Raw genomic sequence first — 20,578 nt, 5'->3', positions numbered from 1 at the left:
AACTCATATTTCTGCCGGAAGAAATTCTTTGGGCTAAATTTGTCAGGGTGGGGAAATTTTTTACTCTCTCGTGAGCGCTCTCTTCTACACAATTTTTGAAGTTGGGAACAGAACAGACTCTGACCAAAAATAACCAAATATTACTAAATTCGGCAGTTTACAACTGAGTGTGGAACGGACCTAATAATGAGAGTTCCTGCAAAAAATTGTAAACTAAATAAATAAAGACTTTTTATTGGTTTTAAAGGCAGTTAAACAATAAAGGTCTTGCCCCCACTTCCCCTACTAATTTTTTGTTATAAATTTCGAGAGACAAATAAATTATTAATGAAACTGAATATTTATGCCTTTTATTTGAGTTTAAACTTAACTAGAATAGGGATGATTTTTATGAAATTTACTACTAAATCGCATTTCTTCATTCTTAAAGTCAAAATCCAAAAATAAATAAATAATAAATAATTGTTTTAGTGTGAAATTTTTGGCAATGAAATTTAAAAACTTTTGGTGTATAGTATAAATCATTCTCCTGCGACAAGATGTTTTTGAGAAAAGGGGTGTTTCTTAAAAATTTTCTTCGAAATGAAATTTGTTTTTTTTTCACCAATATTGATTCTTGGAGATCGATTGAGTGTAGGGATGCAACATCGTTAAAAAAACATCGATGTTTGATTACATCGATGTTTTATTTACAACATCGATGTTAAAAAAACATCGGTTCTACCTTCGATACATCGATGTTTTCCCGATGTTTTTTTGTTGGACACAAATACGTTCTACTGTATCTAAAGAACAAAATATTTATGTCTTATCTTTTTAAAACCCAAAAACCTAAGTTGAATTCAATTTTTAGGTACCACAAAACAGACAAATTTATCAACAAAATGAAACATATTTTCTTAATACGATTTTCGATTTTATTTATATATAAATACCATCAATTCTAATCAAATGGAATCAATTTTTTTAACGTTCAGAGCTCTGAACGGAACTCACAAGCATGTCAATAATGGTCGCCATAGGCGTACACACCATTGGGCCAAGCGGGGCGGTGCCCCGGGGCCCCAACTGACGCTAGGGCCCTGACTGGAGACAATGCAGAGAAGGAAACTGTTATTATAAATAAAGTAGAAAAAATATTACCTCAGGGACCTCAAAAAATGCTCCTAAAATAATCTAAGCGACCAACAAATAATACTTCTAGGGCCCCCAAAAAAAGAGAAAGGCGTATACATATCCTTTTTAAAAAAATGTCTATATCGAAATGGCCCCTTAAAATTAATATTGTCCCGGAGCCCCGGCAACTCAACGTACGCCTCTGATGGTCGCGTTCTGATTTCTGAACACACAGAAACAGTCTTTTGAATGAAAACATGAAAAAAAACTTTGAAGCTTTGAACACTAGACAAAAAAGATTGAGTTTGAGAGTTCAAGTTCTGTTATTATGCAAAAAAAGGAAAAACGAGTAACAAAATGAACGATGTCGATGTTTTGCAGATTTAACGTCGATGTATCGGCGATGTATCGGCTTAAGAAACATCGATGTATACATCGATGTTTTTAACAAAAACATCGATGTTTTGAAAACATCGATGTATCGTTTGCATCCCTAATTGAGTGTTCTAATCTTATCATTAGCTCTGCCACTGTTGTCATCAATGAAGAGATCTTACTTTCCATAGTAATTTGAAGGTGTTGTTCTATTTTCTCGCATGTTGAATTGACGTTTTGTTTCGTTTCTTGAATTTTATGTTAAGTTTCGGGCTCTTCTGAATGGCTTCGCGAAATTAGGCCCCAGGAAATAAGGCCGCAATAAAAAAATGAAATAAGGCCCCAAAAAAATACACACAAAACAACAACAACAACGAAATTTCTCAAATTTTGGGGTGTTATTTAATTTTTCGCGCGATTTCTTGCAGCTATTCTGTTACTCCCTGATGGTTTGCAGTACGATGTTTACATTTTAAAGCATTAGAAAGTAACAGAATAGCTTAAAAATCGCGTGATTTTTTCAGCTATTCTGTTACTTTCTAATGCTTTTCAATGTAAACATATAGTGCTGCATTGCAAACTAATGCCTTTCAATGTAAATATCGTGCAGTAAACCATCAGGGATCATTGAAAAAAGCATTAATAAGTAACAGAATAACCGAAAAAAAACACAACCACAGTTTGAAACATCCTTGAGGAACAATTTTAAAAGTTCCGTCCATAAAGATGGTTCTGTTGGTTTGGGGTGATATTTCATTACCAAAAATAAATTAATTATGAAAAAAAAAAATTGGGGTCTTATATTGGGGCTTTATTTCATTTATATTTGGGTCACTTTTTCATTTCGATGGGGCCTTGTTTTACTGGGCCATATATTCATTATGAAAAAATACCCCAATCTAGGGCCTTATTTCATTTTTTCTTTTGGGGCCTAATTTCCTGGGGCCTAATTTCGCGGAGCCAAAATAAAGATACATTTATGTAATTTTTTTAAGTTTTATGTATGAAAAGATATTTATTTGTGTATCCTGGTACATCCCGCAATTATTGTTATTTATATGAAAACTTGAAGGCCTTACCTAACAAGTTCTTAATAATTCAGCCGCAGAATACCGCAGCTGCGCGAATACATATTATAAAAATTATAATCCTGAATTTGCGTAGGTATTATAAAATAAAAAGAAATAAAAAAACAATTTTGGCCGCTTAGATTGTTGAAGTACCTCTATGTGCGGCGTTGGAAACCTTGTTTTCATTGAAAATACCATGACTGGATTCGGTTTCTTGGATATTCTCAAGGAAAAACTGCATTTAAGAGCCCAAAAACTGTGTCTCGTGAGCAATAATGCATTTTTACTGGACAATAATCCGAAAAATACTGTGGTAAAGGAATGGTTGCAGTGCAACGTTAATAGGCAAGTGAAACATTCCGCTCAGTCCCCAGATCTCAATCCTATTGAGCATCTATGTGATCACCTAGAAATAAAATGCACGACTGGGTCGCACGAACTTGCTCTTAGTTTTCAAGTTGCTTAAATTTTTAAGACTTTTTATATAGAAAATTTGGGAAATGTAGGTACCTACTATACATATAGGTACAAAAATAAAATTTGTTTTTTAAAAAAATAAAATCTGAAATCAAATTGCCCTCCAAAACAAGTATGCAGTTTTTATTGATATATTAAGGCGCATTTTTAGAAAAAAAATTTTCAAAATCGTTAAAGCTGTTTTTTAAAAAACTAATTTTTTATAAATAATTTTTTGGAAAAAAAGTTTTTAAATAAAATTGGTATGCCATTTTGTAGAAATCACTAATCAACATCTAAAAACAAAATTTCAAAAAAATTCAGTCCCGTTTTCGAAAATTTGATTTTTTTTTATAAACCAAGAAATAAAAAACTTAATTTTTCCTATCCTTAGCAATTATTTGTTGTTGTTTACCGTGTAAAATTTTACTGAGCTTATTATTGAGTTACCAATAAAACACGGCTTATATTAGTGACTACATTTGTTGTTTTTCCGAATGCCAAATCAAAACTTGCAGTTTTCATACAATTTTCTTTTTTAAATAGCAGCGATTCGTACAAAAGGTACAAAAAGTCTTACTTCTTGATGTTTTTCTTCCCAGAAATTATATACAAATGATGGATAGTTGCTCTTATGCATGATAGTCCTTATCACTAACCAAGTGCTTTCTCAAGTAATCCACAGGTCTTCCCATTTATCTCAAAGCAATTTTTTTTTGTTTTATGAAAGAAAACACATCATTCCTCTTCCAGTTTAAACAGTATTTTATTGTCAAAATAAAGTAAAACAAACAGTTACATTTTCGTTTACATACATTTAATTTATGTATAACGTCGCAAAAATCAAGTTTAAACATAACGGACCATTTTACATACAAAAATAAATCAAGATTAAACCACCTTTGTCACATTATTATAAAAAATCTACTCGTTTTTTTTTTATATTATTATTTCGTTATTTCGTTTCAAGTTACCCAGAACTTAAACACTTATGAATACAAAAAAGCTCCCAAATAATATAATTCATTGCATTTGGTGTCCTTTTTTTTTGTTAAGGGTGCTCCTTTTTTGTAATTTTGTTGTTGTTATTATTAAAATCTCCTCCAATTTACATCTCGAATCCACTCCAACGTTGTTGTAGTATCATGTTGACGCTGAATTGGTTGTTCCCAATGTTGTGCGTGTACACATTCATGTTAATTTGCATAAAATAAGGAAAAGAACAGAACAAAAAAATTCATATTTAAAAAAAAAACGTCATCATTTGCATATACATAGTCAATTAAATTAAAATTTGAATGTCGCAATTTTTCAACCAAAAAATAAATTTGAATAGCTTCGCCCAGGATCTCTGGCTTGAGTTTTCATATTAAATGAAAATATATAAAATATACCAACAGTATGTTAACAAGCCAACTTATATAATGGTAGTCATCATAAAAACGGATTCGAGAAATATGTTTCCGCATTCAGTTTTTTAGTGTGTAAGTTTATAGTCAGTGCCAGTGCATAAAGTAAATTTCAGTAATTATAAAATTGAAGGGAGGAAGTATATGAAACTATGAGGTTTTTGGCTGTAAGCACTTCGTTGATTTGTTGTTGTTTGTTTGTAAATTGCAGAATAATAAACATTTTTGAAATATAATTTAATATTTTATACAATAAAAACGAACAGAGCGGAACAGGCAAAAGTCAACTATGGAGTTTTTGTTTGAACATAATAAAGTTTATGGCATAGGTAACCAACCATCCTATAAAAAAAGTTATTTAGAATGTACAGAATGTAATAGAATGTTTGTTTGTTTTTTGTTCACGTGCATTTATAAGGTTATAATAAAATGATGTAAAATATTGCAATAAATTTAAGGGATTGCCAAAAGTTATTTTTTCAGCTGCTTCGGAGATAATCACTTTGTGTACTTATGTACTCTGTGATCCGAAAATATCTGCTTCCGAATCAAAAAGGAACAACAAAAGTACATATTTCGATTGCAAATAATTCAGCAACCCGAACTCCTACAATCTTTTGGTTTTCAGTTATGAATAGAGTCTAAAGAGTCCTTGCTTTTGATGTCTCATTCGATGGATTTGGAGAAAATTTTTGAAATTCCGTTTTTTTAGACAAGGGATAATTTTTGAAAATCTTAAAAAAATAAATTTTCAATATTTTTAGCTGAATGCAAAGGCCTGTTCACTGTGATCTCATATCTGTAAACCGAATCTTGTTTCGAGACTTTGTTCCGAAAATATCTGCTTCCGAATGAACAAAAAAAGGATTTCGATTGCAAATAATTCAGCAACTCGAACTCCTACAATCTTTTGGTTTTCAGTTATGAATAGAGTCTAAAGAGTCCTTGCTTTTGATGTCTCATTCGATGGATTTGGAGAAAATTTTTGAAAATTCCGTTTTTTTTAGACAAGGATAATTTTCGAAAATCTTAAAAAAATAAATCTTTAATTTTTTAGCTGAATGCAAAGGCCTGTTCACTGTGATCTCATATCTGTAAACCGAAACTTGTTTCGAGACTTTGTTCCGAAAATATCTGCTTCCGAATGAACAAAAAAAGGATTTCGATTGCAAATAATTCAGCAACTCGAACTCCTACAATCTTTTAGTTTTCAGTTATGAATAGAGTCTAAAGAGTCCTTTCTTTTGATGTCTCATTCGATGGATTTGGAGAAAATTTTTGAAAATTCCGTTTTTTTTAGACAAGGATAATTTTCGAAAATCTTAAAAAAATAAATCTTTAATTTTTTAGCTGAATGCAAAGGCCTGTTCACTGTGATCTCATATCTGTAAACCGAAACTTGTTTCGAGACTTTGTTCCGAAAATATCTGCTTCCGAATGAACAAAAAAAGGATTTCGATTGCAAATAATTCAGCAACTCGAACTCCTACAATCTTTTGGTTTTCAGTTATGAATAGAGTCTAAAGAGTCCTTGCTTTTGATGTCTCATTCGATGGATTTGGAGAAAATTTTTGAAAATTCCGTTTTTTTTAGACAAGACAAAATAAATCTTTAATTTTTTTAGCTGAATGCAAAGGCCTGTTCACTGTGATCTCATATCTGTAAACCGAAACTTGTTTCGAGACTTTGTTCCGAAAATATCTGCTTCCGAATGAACAAAAAAAGTATTTCGATTGCAAATAATTCAGCAACTCGAAATCCTACTATCTTTTGGTTTTCAGTTAGGAATAGAGTCTAAAGAGTCCTTTCTTTTGATGTCTAATTCGATAAATTTGGAGAAAAATTTTGAAAATTCCGTTTTTTTAGACAAGGGGTAAGCCTCGGATAATTTTCGAAAATCTTAAAAAAATAAATTTTTAATTTTTTTAGCTGATTGCAAAGGCCAGTTCACTGTGATCTCATATCAGTAAACCAAAACTTGTTTCGGGGCTTGGATCCGAAAATATCTACTTCTGAATGAAGGAGGAAAAAAAATATTTCGATTGCAAATAATTCAGCAACCCGAACTCCTACAACCTTTTGGTTTTCAGTTATGAATAGAGTTTAAAGTTCTCTGTGTTCTAAAAACTGAAAATGTTATCTTATCGTAATAATGTCCAACTTAATTTTTAACGACAAATTGAAATCATTGCTTTTACTTACCTAATATTAAGCTGACAATTGCCATGATTATGACAACATTTTTTATTTCAAGCTTACAAATAAAAACAAAAACTATCCAATTTTTTTTTTTATTAAAATGCATTATTTAATTACTTTGTTTTTAAATATTCATCTACGTACAAATATTTCTTAATTAATATTAATCATTAGCTTACTAATATTTTTTTTAATTTTTTATTTATGTATATGATTAAACATATAACAAAATTTTGGTTGCCTTATATAAAGATATACAATTTTTAATCATTACAAATACTCATAACAATAATAAAATTGTGTATAAAATATTTTATGTGTAAAATTACACTTACATAATGCACTACAAATATTTTATTATTTTTATTTACTATAAAAATAATAATAAAAAAAAAAACAGAAAAAAAGGTAAAATAAAATATTTAAAATATATATTTTTAAAAAGACATATATAATTAAAGAAAATATTTATTAAAAATACAACATTAAAAATAGCCATCTAGCAAAATACAATTACATTTATTTTATTTTATTTTAAATTTGAAAACAAATACTAGATAGTGGAATGTTAGACAAATATAATATTTTTAAAAAATTTTATAAAATTTAAGGACTTGGTCATATGGATACTGGCTACGGGACGCAAATATTTAATTTAAAATACATTTTTAATAATAAAAAAAAACAGTATACCTTCGAAAAATTAATTTATTAAAATATTTCAAAAAAGTAAAATTCGATATGTTTTGTTTTAAGTTTCAACAAAATCAATCTTAATAATTTTGCGAGCGTTTCCATATTGAATTTGGGCTGTTTCCTCAGGATGATGATTCGAGTTTGGTTAAAATCTACAAGGACATTATGATTGACACAGCTTACGATTTCTAAAATTTAAGCAAATAAAATAAAATATTGTTAAATATAAAATAATTTTTTTTTAATTTTACATAAAAATTGGAAAATAATTTATATGATTGTTGGTTGGGGGATACTGTTAGCATATTATTACCCTTTTTTTGGAGGAAGGAAATGATTTCTAGCGATTTGTAACAGGATGACTAGTTTATGTTTTATTAAGTGCTTTTAAAAAATACAAAAAAGGATGGGTGATTTCTCTAGCTCATCTTGAATAATTTGAAACTTAAAAACACAAAAAAATGACAAATTAAATAAATACTTCCCTTGAATATGTCAAAACTCTGAAATCAATTCAAATCAACATCAGTTTCCTTAAAAAATAAACTTTTACTGAAAATAGTGATTTTGTTTAACTTATCTTCATCAAATAATATAACAAGCACCGTGTCAGAATTGTGTTTGTTTGTCAATCAAGAAAAAACCCTCCCTTTTGTAAATAGTGTTCAATTCAACAAGAAAAAAAAAAAAAACAAAAGAAAAATTCTTCGCCAACAATGTTTCAAAAACCATTCAATGGAATTGCTCTTTCAGAGTCAATCAATTAATCTAACATTCCCGCATGGAAGAATAACACAATAGCTAGAGCTGAGCTACCCTCCATATTGTGCTGATTTATGGATGATGAACTTTGTGTGGAAAAAAACATTCAAGTTACTTGTTACTTTACAGAGAGAGAAGATGGTAAAATAAATCAGAACAATAAGGTAAAAGATTGGGTTGGATGAAATTGCTCTTTAAAAGTGGAGTTACATAAAAGACTAAGGAAGTAGAAGTGTTCTGATTTATTTGGATCGTTTAGAAAAACTTTAAAAATTTTGTTTCGAATTTAAGTTTTAAATTAATTCAGTACTTTAGCACAATAGACCCACGTTATGGAACCACACCTTTTTCATATTTCAACCATAGAACGAAAAATCAATCATTATAGATTTTAATCTTTAGAGAATAATATTGATAGTGTAGATACCAGCCTATTAGATGGTCGGAATACTAAATTTTGGGTATTAAATTAGATTAACTTCTCCCTTATTCGACCATTTCGCTAAAAATTAGCTCAATTGAAAACATTCTTTTGGTTATTCGACTTCATTTCATGTTGTCGAATAACAGAAAACAATGATCAACAGAAAATGAAGCTCAGTACAATGTTACAGTGAATCAACTCTGTAATCATCCAAATATCAGGGTTAAGACTATAACAGTTACATATTTCAATATTTGCCTAGACTAGCCTAAAACTATAATTTTTGGCCAACCTTGTCAAAAATCGACTAAGACTAAAACCACCTCTGAAAGCATTGATGAAGCAATATTGATCCACTTGTTAAGGGAACTATCATGTCTGAGGCAGGGTTGTAAAAAAAAAACAAAATTTTTTTTAAATCCAAAAATTCATTTTTTCAAAATTTTATTTTTGATATTGTATATAAAAACGATAAAATTCTTTTTGCACGCAAAACTCTTTAGAATCGAGTCAGTAGTTTGGGAGAAAATGATATAAAAAAAAAACCATCTATGACAAAAAAAAAATATAGTTATTAGAAGACGTACCATATTTTACTAACTATCACGGTGGCCTTGAAAACGCGGCAGGTTTTATAAAAATGGATCCCAAAAGTAATGATGCAGATTTGTTCCAAATGATCTCAGGATTCCAAATTTGTAAATTTTAAAATCGTACCTGATCCCTTTTTTGAGTTACAGGCATTATACATATATATACATTTGACTTAGAATGGGGGAAAAAAAATTAAACCAAAAACAAAAGCACATTATAATGTCCTATACCTTTTTGGAAAGCTAAAATATACTCCTTGAATTTGATATTTATTTGAAGTTGATTGAGTAAATAGTTTTTGAGAATTTTAATTTTAAAGTCAAAATTTAAAAAAGAAAATAATTTCTTGTATTAAAGTTAATTTTTTTTTAATTTGAACCTTGTAGCAAGTTTTTTTTTTTCAAAATTGACTGTTCTATTTAGTTCTTAGTCAAATCCTTAAAAATAAATGCAAAAAACTATTCTAGTTTTTCAAAAATGGAAAAAAAAGATAGGCACTTTTATATTTGTTTTATTTGTTTTGTATAATTGTATAATTTTTGTATAATGGTTATTTAATCAACAGATTTGTAAGTTCTAATCACACTTAGTGTGACTCAGAATCAACCCCAAGAACGTAATGGTATAAATCTGCATCATTACTTTTGGGATCCATTTTTATAAAACCTGCCGCGTTTTCAAGACCACCGTGACTAACATATGAATGTTTTAACAAAATTGTTTGAGCCGTTTTTGAGAAAATTAAACTTTTCCAAAATCGGTTTATGACATGTACCTACTGTTTTTTTGGTCCAATTTTCCAAAAAAAATTTAATTCCAAAAAACCCCTCTGGAGAAACGAAAAATAAACCAAACATTCAAAGTTCGATCTCAATCCAGGACCCACTCTTTTTGCACTCTCAAATTAGTGATCCATTAATTTATTTTGTAAAAATTCGTTCAAATAAGACAAAAAAAAACCTCTAGATGGATTGAATCGAAAGTTTGTAGATGTTTGTGGGCATATTACAATCAACGATATCTAAACGTGGAAGTGTTCATATTGATCTTTTAAAAGAAGATTAATGAAATATCAAATATCCATATAGCGGTAAAGTTGGAAAATTCGGGTTTTAAAGTTTTTAGACAAAAAAAAAAGAAAAACAGGAAGATTTCGAAAAAAAACAAAATTTTCGGTAGGTAAAGGTATTCAATATGATTGAGCGAAACACAAAACTTGAAAGGATCTTTTCTTATGCATCTTGGAACTGAAAACTTTCTTTAAATATTTTCTTCAAAATCTACACAAAGAAACCTTCCAGGCACTTTTATATAAAGCTTATTTAATAACCAATGAACTTCCATGTATTGTATCTTGGCCAAAATACTATTTAGTGCCTAAAAAGTTGGTTGAAGAAAAAGTACACACTAGTAGAAAAACTTTATTGAGTTATAAAATTAACATTATTTGGGCAATTCCATGGTAACTCACGTTACATTCACAAAAATTTCCAACACATAAATAATTTTTTTTTTGTCAATTTTAATGTAAATTGATACGAAATTACTATCCATGAATAGAGCATAACTATTACTTTCATAATTAACTAAAAAAATTTACTTTATTTTTAATATTTGCTTGGGAAAAATAAAAGTTTGATGGTAACTCACGTTACAAAAATCGGACACGAATTTTAAGAGTCCGCCAGTATGAAGTTTTTATGTGAAATTAAGAATCTTTATTTGTTTTTAATGAAGATTCCATACATAAAAAATTACAAGCTTTTAATATAAGTGACAAACCGAAACATTTTTTCAATATTTCGAGGAAAAATTTTGAAATATTTAGGTAACTCACGTTACATTATTTTGGTAACTCATGTTACCTGTGATTTGTAGTTGTAAATGTAAAGAAAAGATGCATTTTCACTCAATTTTTTTTTAAATCGAATATTGTGTAACGAAGCTTGCTTAAATGTTAATTTATTTTACCAATAACGAGGGGGTGTTGTCATCGTCACTATTAGACTCATCATGTTTTTAGTTTCCTTGTTTTTCCGTCATTTTCATCTGAAATTCTTCTGTTGTTGGCAAGCTTATGCTATAAAAATGCTTTAAGATTATTTAAACTCCCTGAATTTGATGTCTATCCATAAGGGAATACAACAAAGAATCTCTTCTTGCAACTTGCAAAAAGAGTTGACGTTTGTAAATAGAAATTTGCTAATAAAAAAAGTAAAAAAGACTGCATAATTTGTTCAAAATTCGTGTCCACTTTTTCATGGAATTACCCATTTACATTTACAAGTTTGAAACCCAAATTTGGATTGAATTGTTTGCAAATCACGGTAACATTGTGGTTTATCTTGGTAATGCAGTGGTGTCTTTAGAAAATTTGAAGTTTTAAAGCTGATTTTTGGTAACACAATGAAATAAACTATTAAAAATATTTAATTGAAATTAATTTTTCTGTGACTTAACTTCATAGGAGACTTACGTTTTTCCTATAGTTTCAAATAGGAATATCAGAGAGCTTAACTATATGATTTTATAGATAAAACTGAAATTTGCAGTAAAGTAAAGCAGTTGTTTGGTTTTGATCACTTTGTGTTTAAACTGTCATCAATATAGAAATATTATTAAACACATATCGGTGCAAATGTTATTTTATAATAGATTAAAGTATAACCATTCTATGTCAACTAAAATATATGAAAATATATTGATAAAAATTAACATATTTTTTTTTTCAAAATTCACTGCCCTAATGAGGCATCCAAAAGTATTTTGGACCATCTACAATTTTGTATAATCGATTTTCGTCTAACAAACAGTAAACACTGTACAAGAAAAATCTACTGTAGACTCAAATTCGATTCGATTTTTTTTTTTTGCGAATATATATATGTAATTCACTTCCACTTTTGACTATAAGATACCTTCGCTTTATGAGATTACAAGAAAAATGCAATCTATATCGGGCTCTGAGGTAATTAGCAAAGTGATGATGAAACGTCAGATCAGAAAAAATCGTAAACCATGACATAAACCTTTTCAAAACTTTGTGTTGGAATTTAACTGAAGAAGCATTTTGGAGATATTATGAAAGTTGAAATTTAAACTATTATTTCTTTTTCAAAAATCTTTAACTGACTCTCTGTAAAATTTCGGAAAGAACGTTCAGAAGTTCACAAGACAAAAAAATTTTGTAAACATTTTCACTAAGGAAAAAACGTTAAAAATTTAGACAAAATCTTTACTTACCATTATCATTGTAGTTTATACAACCAAAACTTTGTATTGTTTAAAAGTTTTAAAAAAAATGAGTCAAAGAACTATATAATTTAATAAAAAATCAAACTTGAAATACCCTGTCTTTTTATCAAAGGTAAAATGAATAAATATGCAATAACAAATATCAGAAGAAGAAAGTAAAGTAAAAATTACCCATTTACAAAAAAATGACTCACTTGTGCTTCTCCCCATTGCCGCTTGAGGGTATCTTCATGATGTTTTTCAAGTTTGTTTGTAATTTTGTATTTTGATTTTTCTATAATATTGGTTTTCTTTTATCCTTTTAGCTTTTTCTGGTTTTATTGTTGATTTCTCCTCTTGTGTATGCTTCTAATTTAATTTAGTTTACAATTTTTTTTCTTCTTTCTTTAAACAAAAAAAAAAATTGTTTACATCAATATCCTGGAAATGGCTTTTGTTTATCAGAGTATTTGTTTAAATGTGTTTGTATGTGTGTAAGTGTTTGTTTTTCTCAGAGGTTTTTCCTTTGAAGAACAGAGTAGATATTGAGTTGCATTTTCGAAGAATTTTCTCAACGACACGAGGGGAAGAGAGTAAAATAGTGGACGGTTATTGTGATGGTTGTAGAGGACAAAACAAGGATATATTCATTTTGACTTCCTTTGACCCTTTCGTTTCGCTTTACCCTTATTGTTGTTATTCGAATTATTTACCACTCTTGTTGTCGATGCTGCTGAGGATGAAGAGGCAGTAGAACTGGAGGAGGACAATGGTTTAATGGCAGCTATACTTCGTGGTATACCGCTGCTGGTGATGACCTTTGTAACCGTGGTTGTGGTTGTTGTGATGCCATTCGTAGTACTCACAGATTTGGTTGTCTTTCGTATTTCCTCCGATGATGATTCGTAACCATCTTCTTCATCTTCTGAATCGTCCTGTTTCTGAACTATATGATCATCATCTAGGACAACTTTATCTAGATTGGTGTTTATCTTTGTCTCTGATGGAACAACTATTTCGGCCAAGGCTACTGCTACTGCTGCTGTTCCATCATTTCGGCTGGTTTGCTTCGTCCTATCATCATCATCATCATCGTCAAACTGAATGTCTGTTCCTTCATACTTCAATTCATCCACTGAATGTCCTTGTGACAAAGATGGGCATGTCTCCTCCGATTGCGTCTCGGTTATTGTTGTAGTCTTCGTCCAAGTCATCGTCGACGACGGAGACGACGTCGCATGTTGTTTGTCTTCTCCAGCAGAAGCAGAAGCTACATCGTCCTTTTTGTTGTCGTCTTCGTGGTTGCCATTGTTTTCGCTTGTTTTCCTAAGGTTGTTGTTTTGGTTTATTAGATTTCCGGAGGCTGAAGTTGGAGCTGTCGTCGTTGGTGGTGGTGGTTGCGGTAATAGTGATGGCTGTTGTGATGGTAGCCTGAGATCGAGAGCTTCATCAGATGATGATGATGATAGTTTTTCTTCTTCTGGTTTTTCAATTTTACCATCTGTTTTGCCGCTATTTGCTTTTGAAGCCATCACCACATGCAGTTGTTGGGGTATTAAAGTTTTGTTTAAATTTGTTACACTAAGGTCTACTGGAGTCGAAATGGTTGTGGTGGTGGTGGACGGTGAGAGATGAAGTGGGTTTGTGGTATTTGGATTTGTATAAACTCGACAACCGTAAACTTCATCATCTTCTTCTACATCATCATCGTCATCATCATCATCATCGTCATCATCATCGTCATCTTCATCATCATCGTCATCATCATCGTCATCTTCATCATCATCATCCTCTTCCTCCTCATCATCATCATCATTGCTTTGTGCCAAGAATTGTTTCAATTTCATTTGAATTTGATTTCGATTTGAATCCTCAGCAGAGTCACCGCCGGTTATCGTCGTAGTCGTTGTAGATGATGATAGCACAAAGGTTCGATTACCATTTCCATTTTTATCCTTGTAATTGATAAAGCTGTTACCTTCTCCACCAACACCATCTACTTCATCGTCCTCCTCGAGTTCACCATAATCATCATCATTATCGTCATCGCCTAAATCATCCTCATCGTCCTCATCATCTGAGGATTTCTCTTCAAGACTCCTCGATAAATTCAACTTTACTCTTTTATTCTCCAACAGTTCCTCGAGGACATTTTTCATTTTTGCATTTAATGACAATTCAGGCTTATCTTCGTCGTACACTTGAGTATGAGATGATGACGATGTTGGTGGTGTTGTTATAGAATAACTAAAATCCCTGGGGTGTGAAATTATTTTGGTGTATCCTTTGGACGAGTACTCTTCGTCCTTTTGTTGTTTTTCATTATTTTGGAATGTATTTTCCACCTCCCCGTCGTTATCGAATGATGGATAGCTGCAATCTGTTGGTCGACCTACCGCTATACTTTGGGCTGAACCATCTCCGGCAATGATCGGGTTTATAACTTCGACAATTGTGTGTTTGGGGAAGCAGGCTCCATCGACCATCGTTTTCATTGTTCCTGGCTCCTCCTCAGAAGAAGAAGAAGGATTTTGCTGCATTGTTAATGTGGTGCTAGTAGTTGTTTTTACAACCGTGCTGGTGTTTAGTATTTTAAATACTTTTTCTTCGTCACCGTCTAGTAGAAAATCGCCATCATCGTTTTTGTTCATTTTAATGATATCACCATCCTCGAGGATATTATCATCATTTTGGTCCTTGTTCTTTTTATAATCATTATTATCATTATCATCATCATCATTATGGTCGTTGTTTTCATTTTCGTTGTGGTCGTCGTCATCTGTTCGAAGGAATAACTTTTCAGAATTTGCATGGACCGTTACTATAGATGCATTATCATCGTCATCCTCTTCGCTAGCCGATATGGTTACTACTGATGCTTCCTTTTCAGCTGGATCTTGTAATTCCAATGAGATTATTTTCTCTCGGCATGTTTCAACCTAAATTATATTATATGACGAAAAATTTTTTTTTTTTTTTTTTTTTGAAAAAAAAAATGGGGAAGAGAGAGAGAGAGAGAGGGAAATATTTTATACAAAAATATTGATTTTTTTGTACACAAATTGTGTAAATTTTTGTTTGCAAAAAAGCATTTTTGTGTATACAGAGAAAGCCGATATATAAAATATACATAGTTGAAGATGTCCTTTTTCCATAATAATAAACAAAATATTACAAAAAAATGTATAAGCTTGTATATATAAAAATCAGTGATAAAAATTCGATACAAGAAAAAACTATACAAGGGCAAATATTTATATAGATTCTATAGATACAATAAACTTTTTTGTTTGTAGGAAAGTGAAGTGATTTTTTATTTTATTTTTCCATAATTCTACAAATGTATGTAACGGCACTTCATGCAAATTTGAGGTAGAACTATAAATAACATGCAAAAATAATATCAATTAAATTTTGAATCTTTAGAAGCGACAAAATACATATATAAAAACCATTAACCAGTAACTTAATATTTAAGACTTTATTACAACTTTCTTATGAAAGCCACCAAAAATTAGGTACTACGCCAAAAAAGCCAGTTCAAATTGAAAGCATTTAAGCTGCTACATATTTAAATCCCACTTTCCAATTATTATAGGGACATCCAAAGGAAATTTTTCGGATTTAAATAAATTTGACGCTTTATCAACAAATTGAAGATTTTCCAAGGATTTTTAAGGAACTGTTAATATCTGTCGTTTAATTTTCGTCAACAAAAGACTTAAATGTGAACAAGTCCCCACTGACGATAAAGATGATGACCATAAATAGTTTCTTTGAAATCTTCGAAAAACTTACGAACAAACAAACCACCAAGCTACTATTCAAATTGTCCTGAGTGATTTTAAGGCCAAGCTTTGGCATCACTTTCGGAAAGAGCACCACAACGAAACTTCTGGAAAAACGAATTCTGAGCATTGTTTGCCCGATTTTTGAAAAATAAAAAATAAAATGCACGACTCGATCGAAAAAAAACATAAAATTCGTTTTTTAAAAGAATAAAACAAAATCTGAAATCAAATTGCCCTCCAAAACAGGTATGCAGTTTTATTTGATATTTTAAGGTGCATTTTAAGAAAAAAAAATTATCAAAATCGTTAAGAGCCTATTTTTTTTTTTAAATAATGTTTTGGAAAAAAAGTTTAAAAAAAAATTTTTTATGCCATTTTGTAGAAATCACTGATAAACATCTAAAAACAGAATTTCAAAAAAATCCAATGTTCGTTTTCGAAAATTTGATTTTTCAAAAAAATTTAAATTTTTTTTTTAAATCCAAAAATTATTTTTTTCAAAATTTTATGTTTGGCTTATATTAAAATTATATAAGTGCTTTTTTACAAAAAGTTTCGTTGAAATCGAATAAGTAGTTTCAGAGTAAATCGGATTTAAAAAAAAAAAACGTTTCTATGGCAGGTACCGTTAATAATGATTTAAAAATATTTTTTTTTAATTGAAAGATAGACCTTCTCTTAAAACTTGTATTTGGATTTTTTTAACAAAATCGTTGGAGCCGTTTTCGAGATATTTCAATTTTACTAAAATCAGTATATGACAAGTACCGTTATTTTTGGTCCAAAAAAATTAATTCCAAAAACACCTCTGGAGAGTCGCCAAATAACGCTACATACCAAGTTTGACATCAATCTGTCTATCCGTTTAGGCTGTAGGCTGTAGCTTCGTTTACAGACAGACTGACAGACTGACAGACTGGCAGACTGACCTATAAGATCTTCTCTACCATATTATTTGAACGTCTGAACCCCTTTAAGGTGATAGGTTTATATCAGTATAGCGTAACTTATTACCGTAAAATGTTTGGAAAAACCCAATAACATGAAATCAATACCCATCACTTATTCATCGTTTATTGGCCGACAGCATTTATTCAGAAAAGATATATAGAACAATGTCTAGTTTTGCAAGGAAATCACCTATATTTTTCATATCAAAAAGCTTTTAGACAAGGCGACCGTCATGCGACTTCTTTAACATCATCCTTGAAAAAATAATATATGAAGGTACAGAACTCTAAACGTCAACACCAGAAGTACTATCTTACAAAAGTCCGTCCAGCTGTTTGCATATTCCGACGATATTGACATAATCGGAATAATCCAAGCGGCGACCGTCGAGTTACTTAGCTCATAAGGTTAAAGGTTAAAATTAGTTTCAAATGAAAGATAAGTTGATACTGAAAATAAAAAAATAGGGTTTCCACTTCTAAAATGGGAACTTAAATGTGGCAACCCTATTTTAAAGGAAAAATTGTCACATAACTAATACATTCATATCGTTGTTGTTTGACCAGATACAAAATTTTTTGAAATGTCAAACGAAAGGCAAAATAGTAAAAAAAAATAATAAAATAATATAAAGAACGTAACCCAACAAATGTGTCAACCCCATCCAAATGAAAACAACACTGACAAAAATCTTCTTTGAATAAAACAGTATAACTTTTTATGCACTTGAAAGCTAAACTATACACCATATTTTAGATAATATCTCTTCCATCTAAAAAAATGTCGGGTGCCACCTCGCAAATGCAGAAAAGTACTCGGCAACCCTACTCAAATGCTAAACAACGCAAAAATCACTTGTTTTTTGGGCAAAGTGTATATTTGATAGAGTTAAAGGCTATATTATACATAATATTTTAGCTAAGACTGTCTTCTATCTAAAAAATGTCGTGTGCCACCCCGCAAATGCACACAAGTACTCGGCAACCCTGTCCAAATGCTAAAAAACACTAAAATCACTTGTTTTATGGCCAAAGTGTACAATATTTGATAGAGTTAAACGCTATAAAATTCATCATGTTTAGCTAAGACTTTCTTCTATCTAAAAAAATGTCGGGTGCCACCCCGCAAATGCAGACAAGTACTCGGCAACCCTACACAAATGCTAAAAAACGCAAAAAGCACTTCTTTTTTGGTCAAAGTGTACAATATTTGATAGAGTTAAAGGCTATAAAATTCATCATGTTTAGCTTAGACTCTCTTCTATTTAAAAAATGTCGTGTGCCACCCCGCAAATGCAGACAAGTACTCGGCAACCCTACTCAAATGATAAAAAACGCAAAAATCACTTGTTTTTTGGCCAAAGTATATAATATTTGATAGAGTTAAAGTTATTTCTTCACATTTTAGCATAATCTCAAAAGTAGTCAAAAAAACGTATTTTTTAAATTTTCTAAAGGTAAAATTTCTAAAATGGAAGCTAACTAAATTTATATGAAACGGTCTACTCTTCGATGATAATTTTAGATTAATTTTCAAAATAAATAATTGTTAGAAACTGTGAAACTTTTAACTTTTTTGTTTTTGTGTGTTTTTTTTTTAATATATAGCGGATTAAAAATGTTTCAACATAGTTGTCGAAATAAAATAACAACATACATAAAACTGTTAATATAATTCGAAATCAAAAAGTTAAAAAAAAATATTTAAAACTTTTGTTCATTTCCATTAAAAAAAATACCAAAAAACATAAACTTTTCCAACATACGAGTATAGACAAACTTTAGTTTAAAAAAACATGCAAAAAGTTACAACAAGTAACTATCTATGGACATGGACACGAACTAAAAACTCCCCCCCAACAGGATTCAGAATTCGGACTGTGTAAAAGTGTAAGCCCAGGTGGTTTTGGTCTGCCACCAAAAATAATTAAAACTCATACATTTAAGCCACAATACACAATAGCTTCTGTGAACAAAAAAAAATAAAAGGAATTAAAACATCAGCATCCAAATCCCCCAAGTCCTTTTTTCGTATTGTGCTGTACGAGTATGTATGAATGTATATTTGTATTACATGATGATTATTGTGGGTTGTTGTTATTTTATTTATATTTTTCAAAATAAAACTTTCAAACTCATTTCATGTTTATTTTTAGTTCTTTTTGTTATTTTTCCTGAAAACCTGGAACAGACTAAAAACAAAAAAAAAAAAAACCAATAAGTCTGGCAATCTATTTTTAACTTTTCATGGATTTCATTAGCACAAAATACACCCACTCAATGTAATAAAAGGCTAAAACATTATTAGATAAAGGATGATCTTAAAAAAAAAAATTGGTTAAATTTATGGCTTTTACCTTCTATAAAAATAAAAAAGGTAAATAATTAAGCTTGGTAGATTTTGTCTGTCTGTTTTCAAAGGACACGAATAAATTGGTTCTCCTTTCTCGTGGTAAATAAAAATTATTCTACCAAAAGCGTTCATATTGGTTACTTCATTTCAATCTTCTCACTTTACGACATTACCAAATTTCAATGAAGTCGATTTTGCTTTTTTTGTAAATTCATAAAAGCAAGACCGAAATAAAAGAAATTCCCAAACGAGGGTTTGATATCCAACATTAACATTATTACAAACCTAGATCAAATCGAAATTCCTAAAAAAAAAAAAAAACACCACAACATGATTCCGATTCTTCCTAATGCCTAATATTGATGATGTTAAAAACGCCGCCATTGTTGAATGCAAAATAAAAAAAAAATTGATATTTGAATATTTACCTAATCTAATATTCTTGAATTGAAAAATCGAAACGTGTCTGCAAAAAATATTGGATTTGGCGAAATATTTCCAAATTAAAGGAAAAATTTGTTATACCTACAAATTTCATTGGAATTATCTTTTTACCCGTAAGCATGTACCCAAATCAATGCGAAATGAGATGGATTTGGATTATTATTGTTGCCGGAAAGGACAATGTACTTTATACACGAGGAAATAATTTATTTAAATCTAAATCAGTTGAGTTGAGAGATTTAGGAAAAAAGCCATTGTGTCTGTGAAACAAACAAAAAAAATACACAAAACACGTGTTTCTTTTTGTAAATTTTTAATAGGTATTTGAAATAAAATTTGATGTCCTTTAAATTTAAAATTGAGGTAACAAAAATATGAATGATGGTTGTTTGTATAATTGAAAAACCCTTCCGGATTATTAGAAGGATAATCTGACAAAAACAAAATTGAAAATAAAAAAATGAATACATTTTCTGTCAAGAAAATAAAGGAAAATTAAAACAAACAGAGAAAAATTTAAATGAAGGGGAATACTAAACTGTCAGAACCATAACATAATTTTAAAAATGTATATGATAGTAACGAAGCGCTTAACTGATACTACCCGTTTAACTTGCCATATGCAGGAGTTATGAGTTATGGGTGAGTTACCCCCCCTCCCCCTCCCAGAAATAGAAAACAGAACAATAGAAACTCGAATCTTTA

General features: G+C 30.2%; 1 protein-coding gene across 18 annotated transcripts in view; it reads right to left on the bottom strand.

Moving 5' to 3' along the window:
• Positions 1-3,918: 3,918 nt before the first annotated feature.
• LOC129913044 (protein lap4) overlaps positions 3,919-20,578 on the bottom strand; it is a 335,223-nt gene continuing 318,563 nt past the window's right edge. For 14 of the 18 annotated variants that reach the window (XM_055991409.1, XM_055991416.1, XM_055991419.1 and 11 more), the window contains 2 exons: positions 12,551-15,274; positions 7,035-7,509 (listed from right to left, as the gene is read on the bottom strand). In XM_055991409.1, coding sequence (XP_055847384.1) covers positions 12,983-15,274 — 2,292 coding nt within the window. In that variant the 3' untranslated portion in view covers positions 7,035-7,509; positions 12,551-12,982. Of the gene's footprint in view, positions 4,172-7,034; positions 7,510-12,550; positions 15,275-20,578 lie in introns of those variants that run through there. The other 4 variants (XM_055991425.1, XM_055991427.1, XM_055991410.1 and 1 more) reach the window with 3 other exon arrangements.

The sequence above is a fragment of the Episyrphus balteatus genome, chromosome 3 (assembly GCF_945859705.1).
Source record: "Episyrphus balteatus chromosome 3, idEpiBalt1.1, whole genome shotgun sequence".
Classification (NCBI taxonomy): Eukaryota; Metazoa; Arthropoda; class Insecta; order Diptera; family Syrphidae; genus Episyrphus; species Episyrphus balteatus.
Note: the sequence above shows the minus strand (reverse complement) of the source record. Positions and strands in the feature narration are given on the sequence as shown.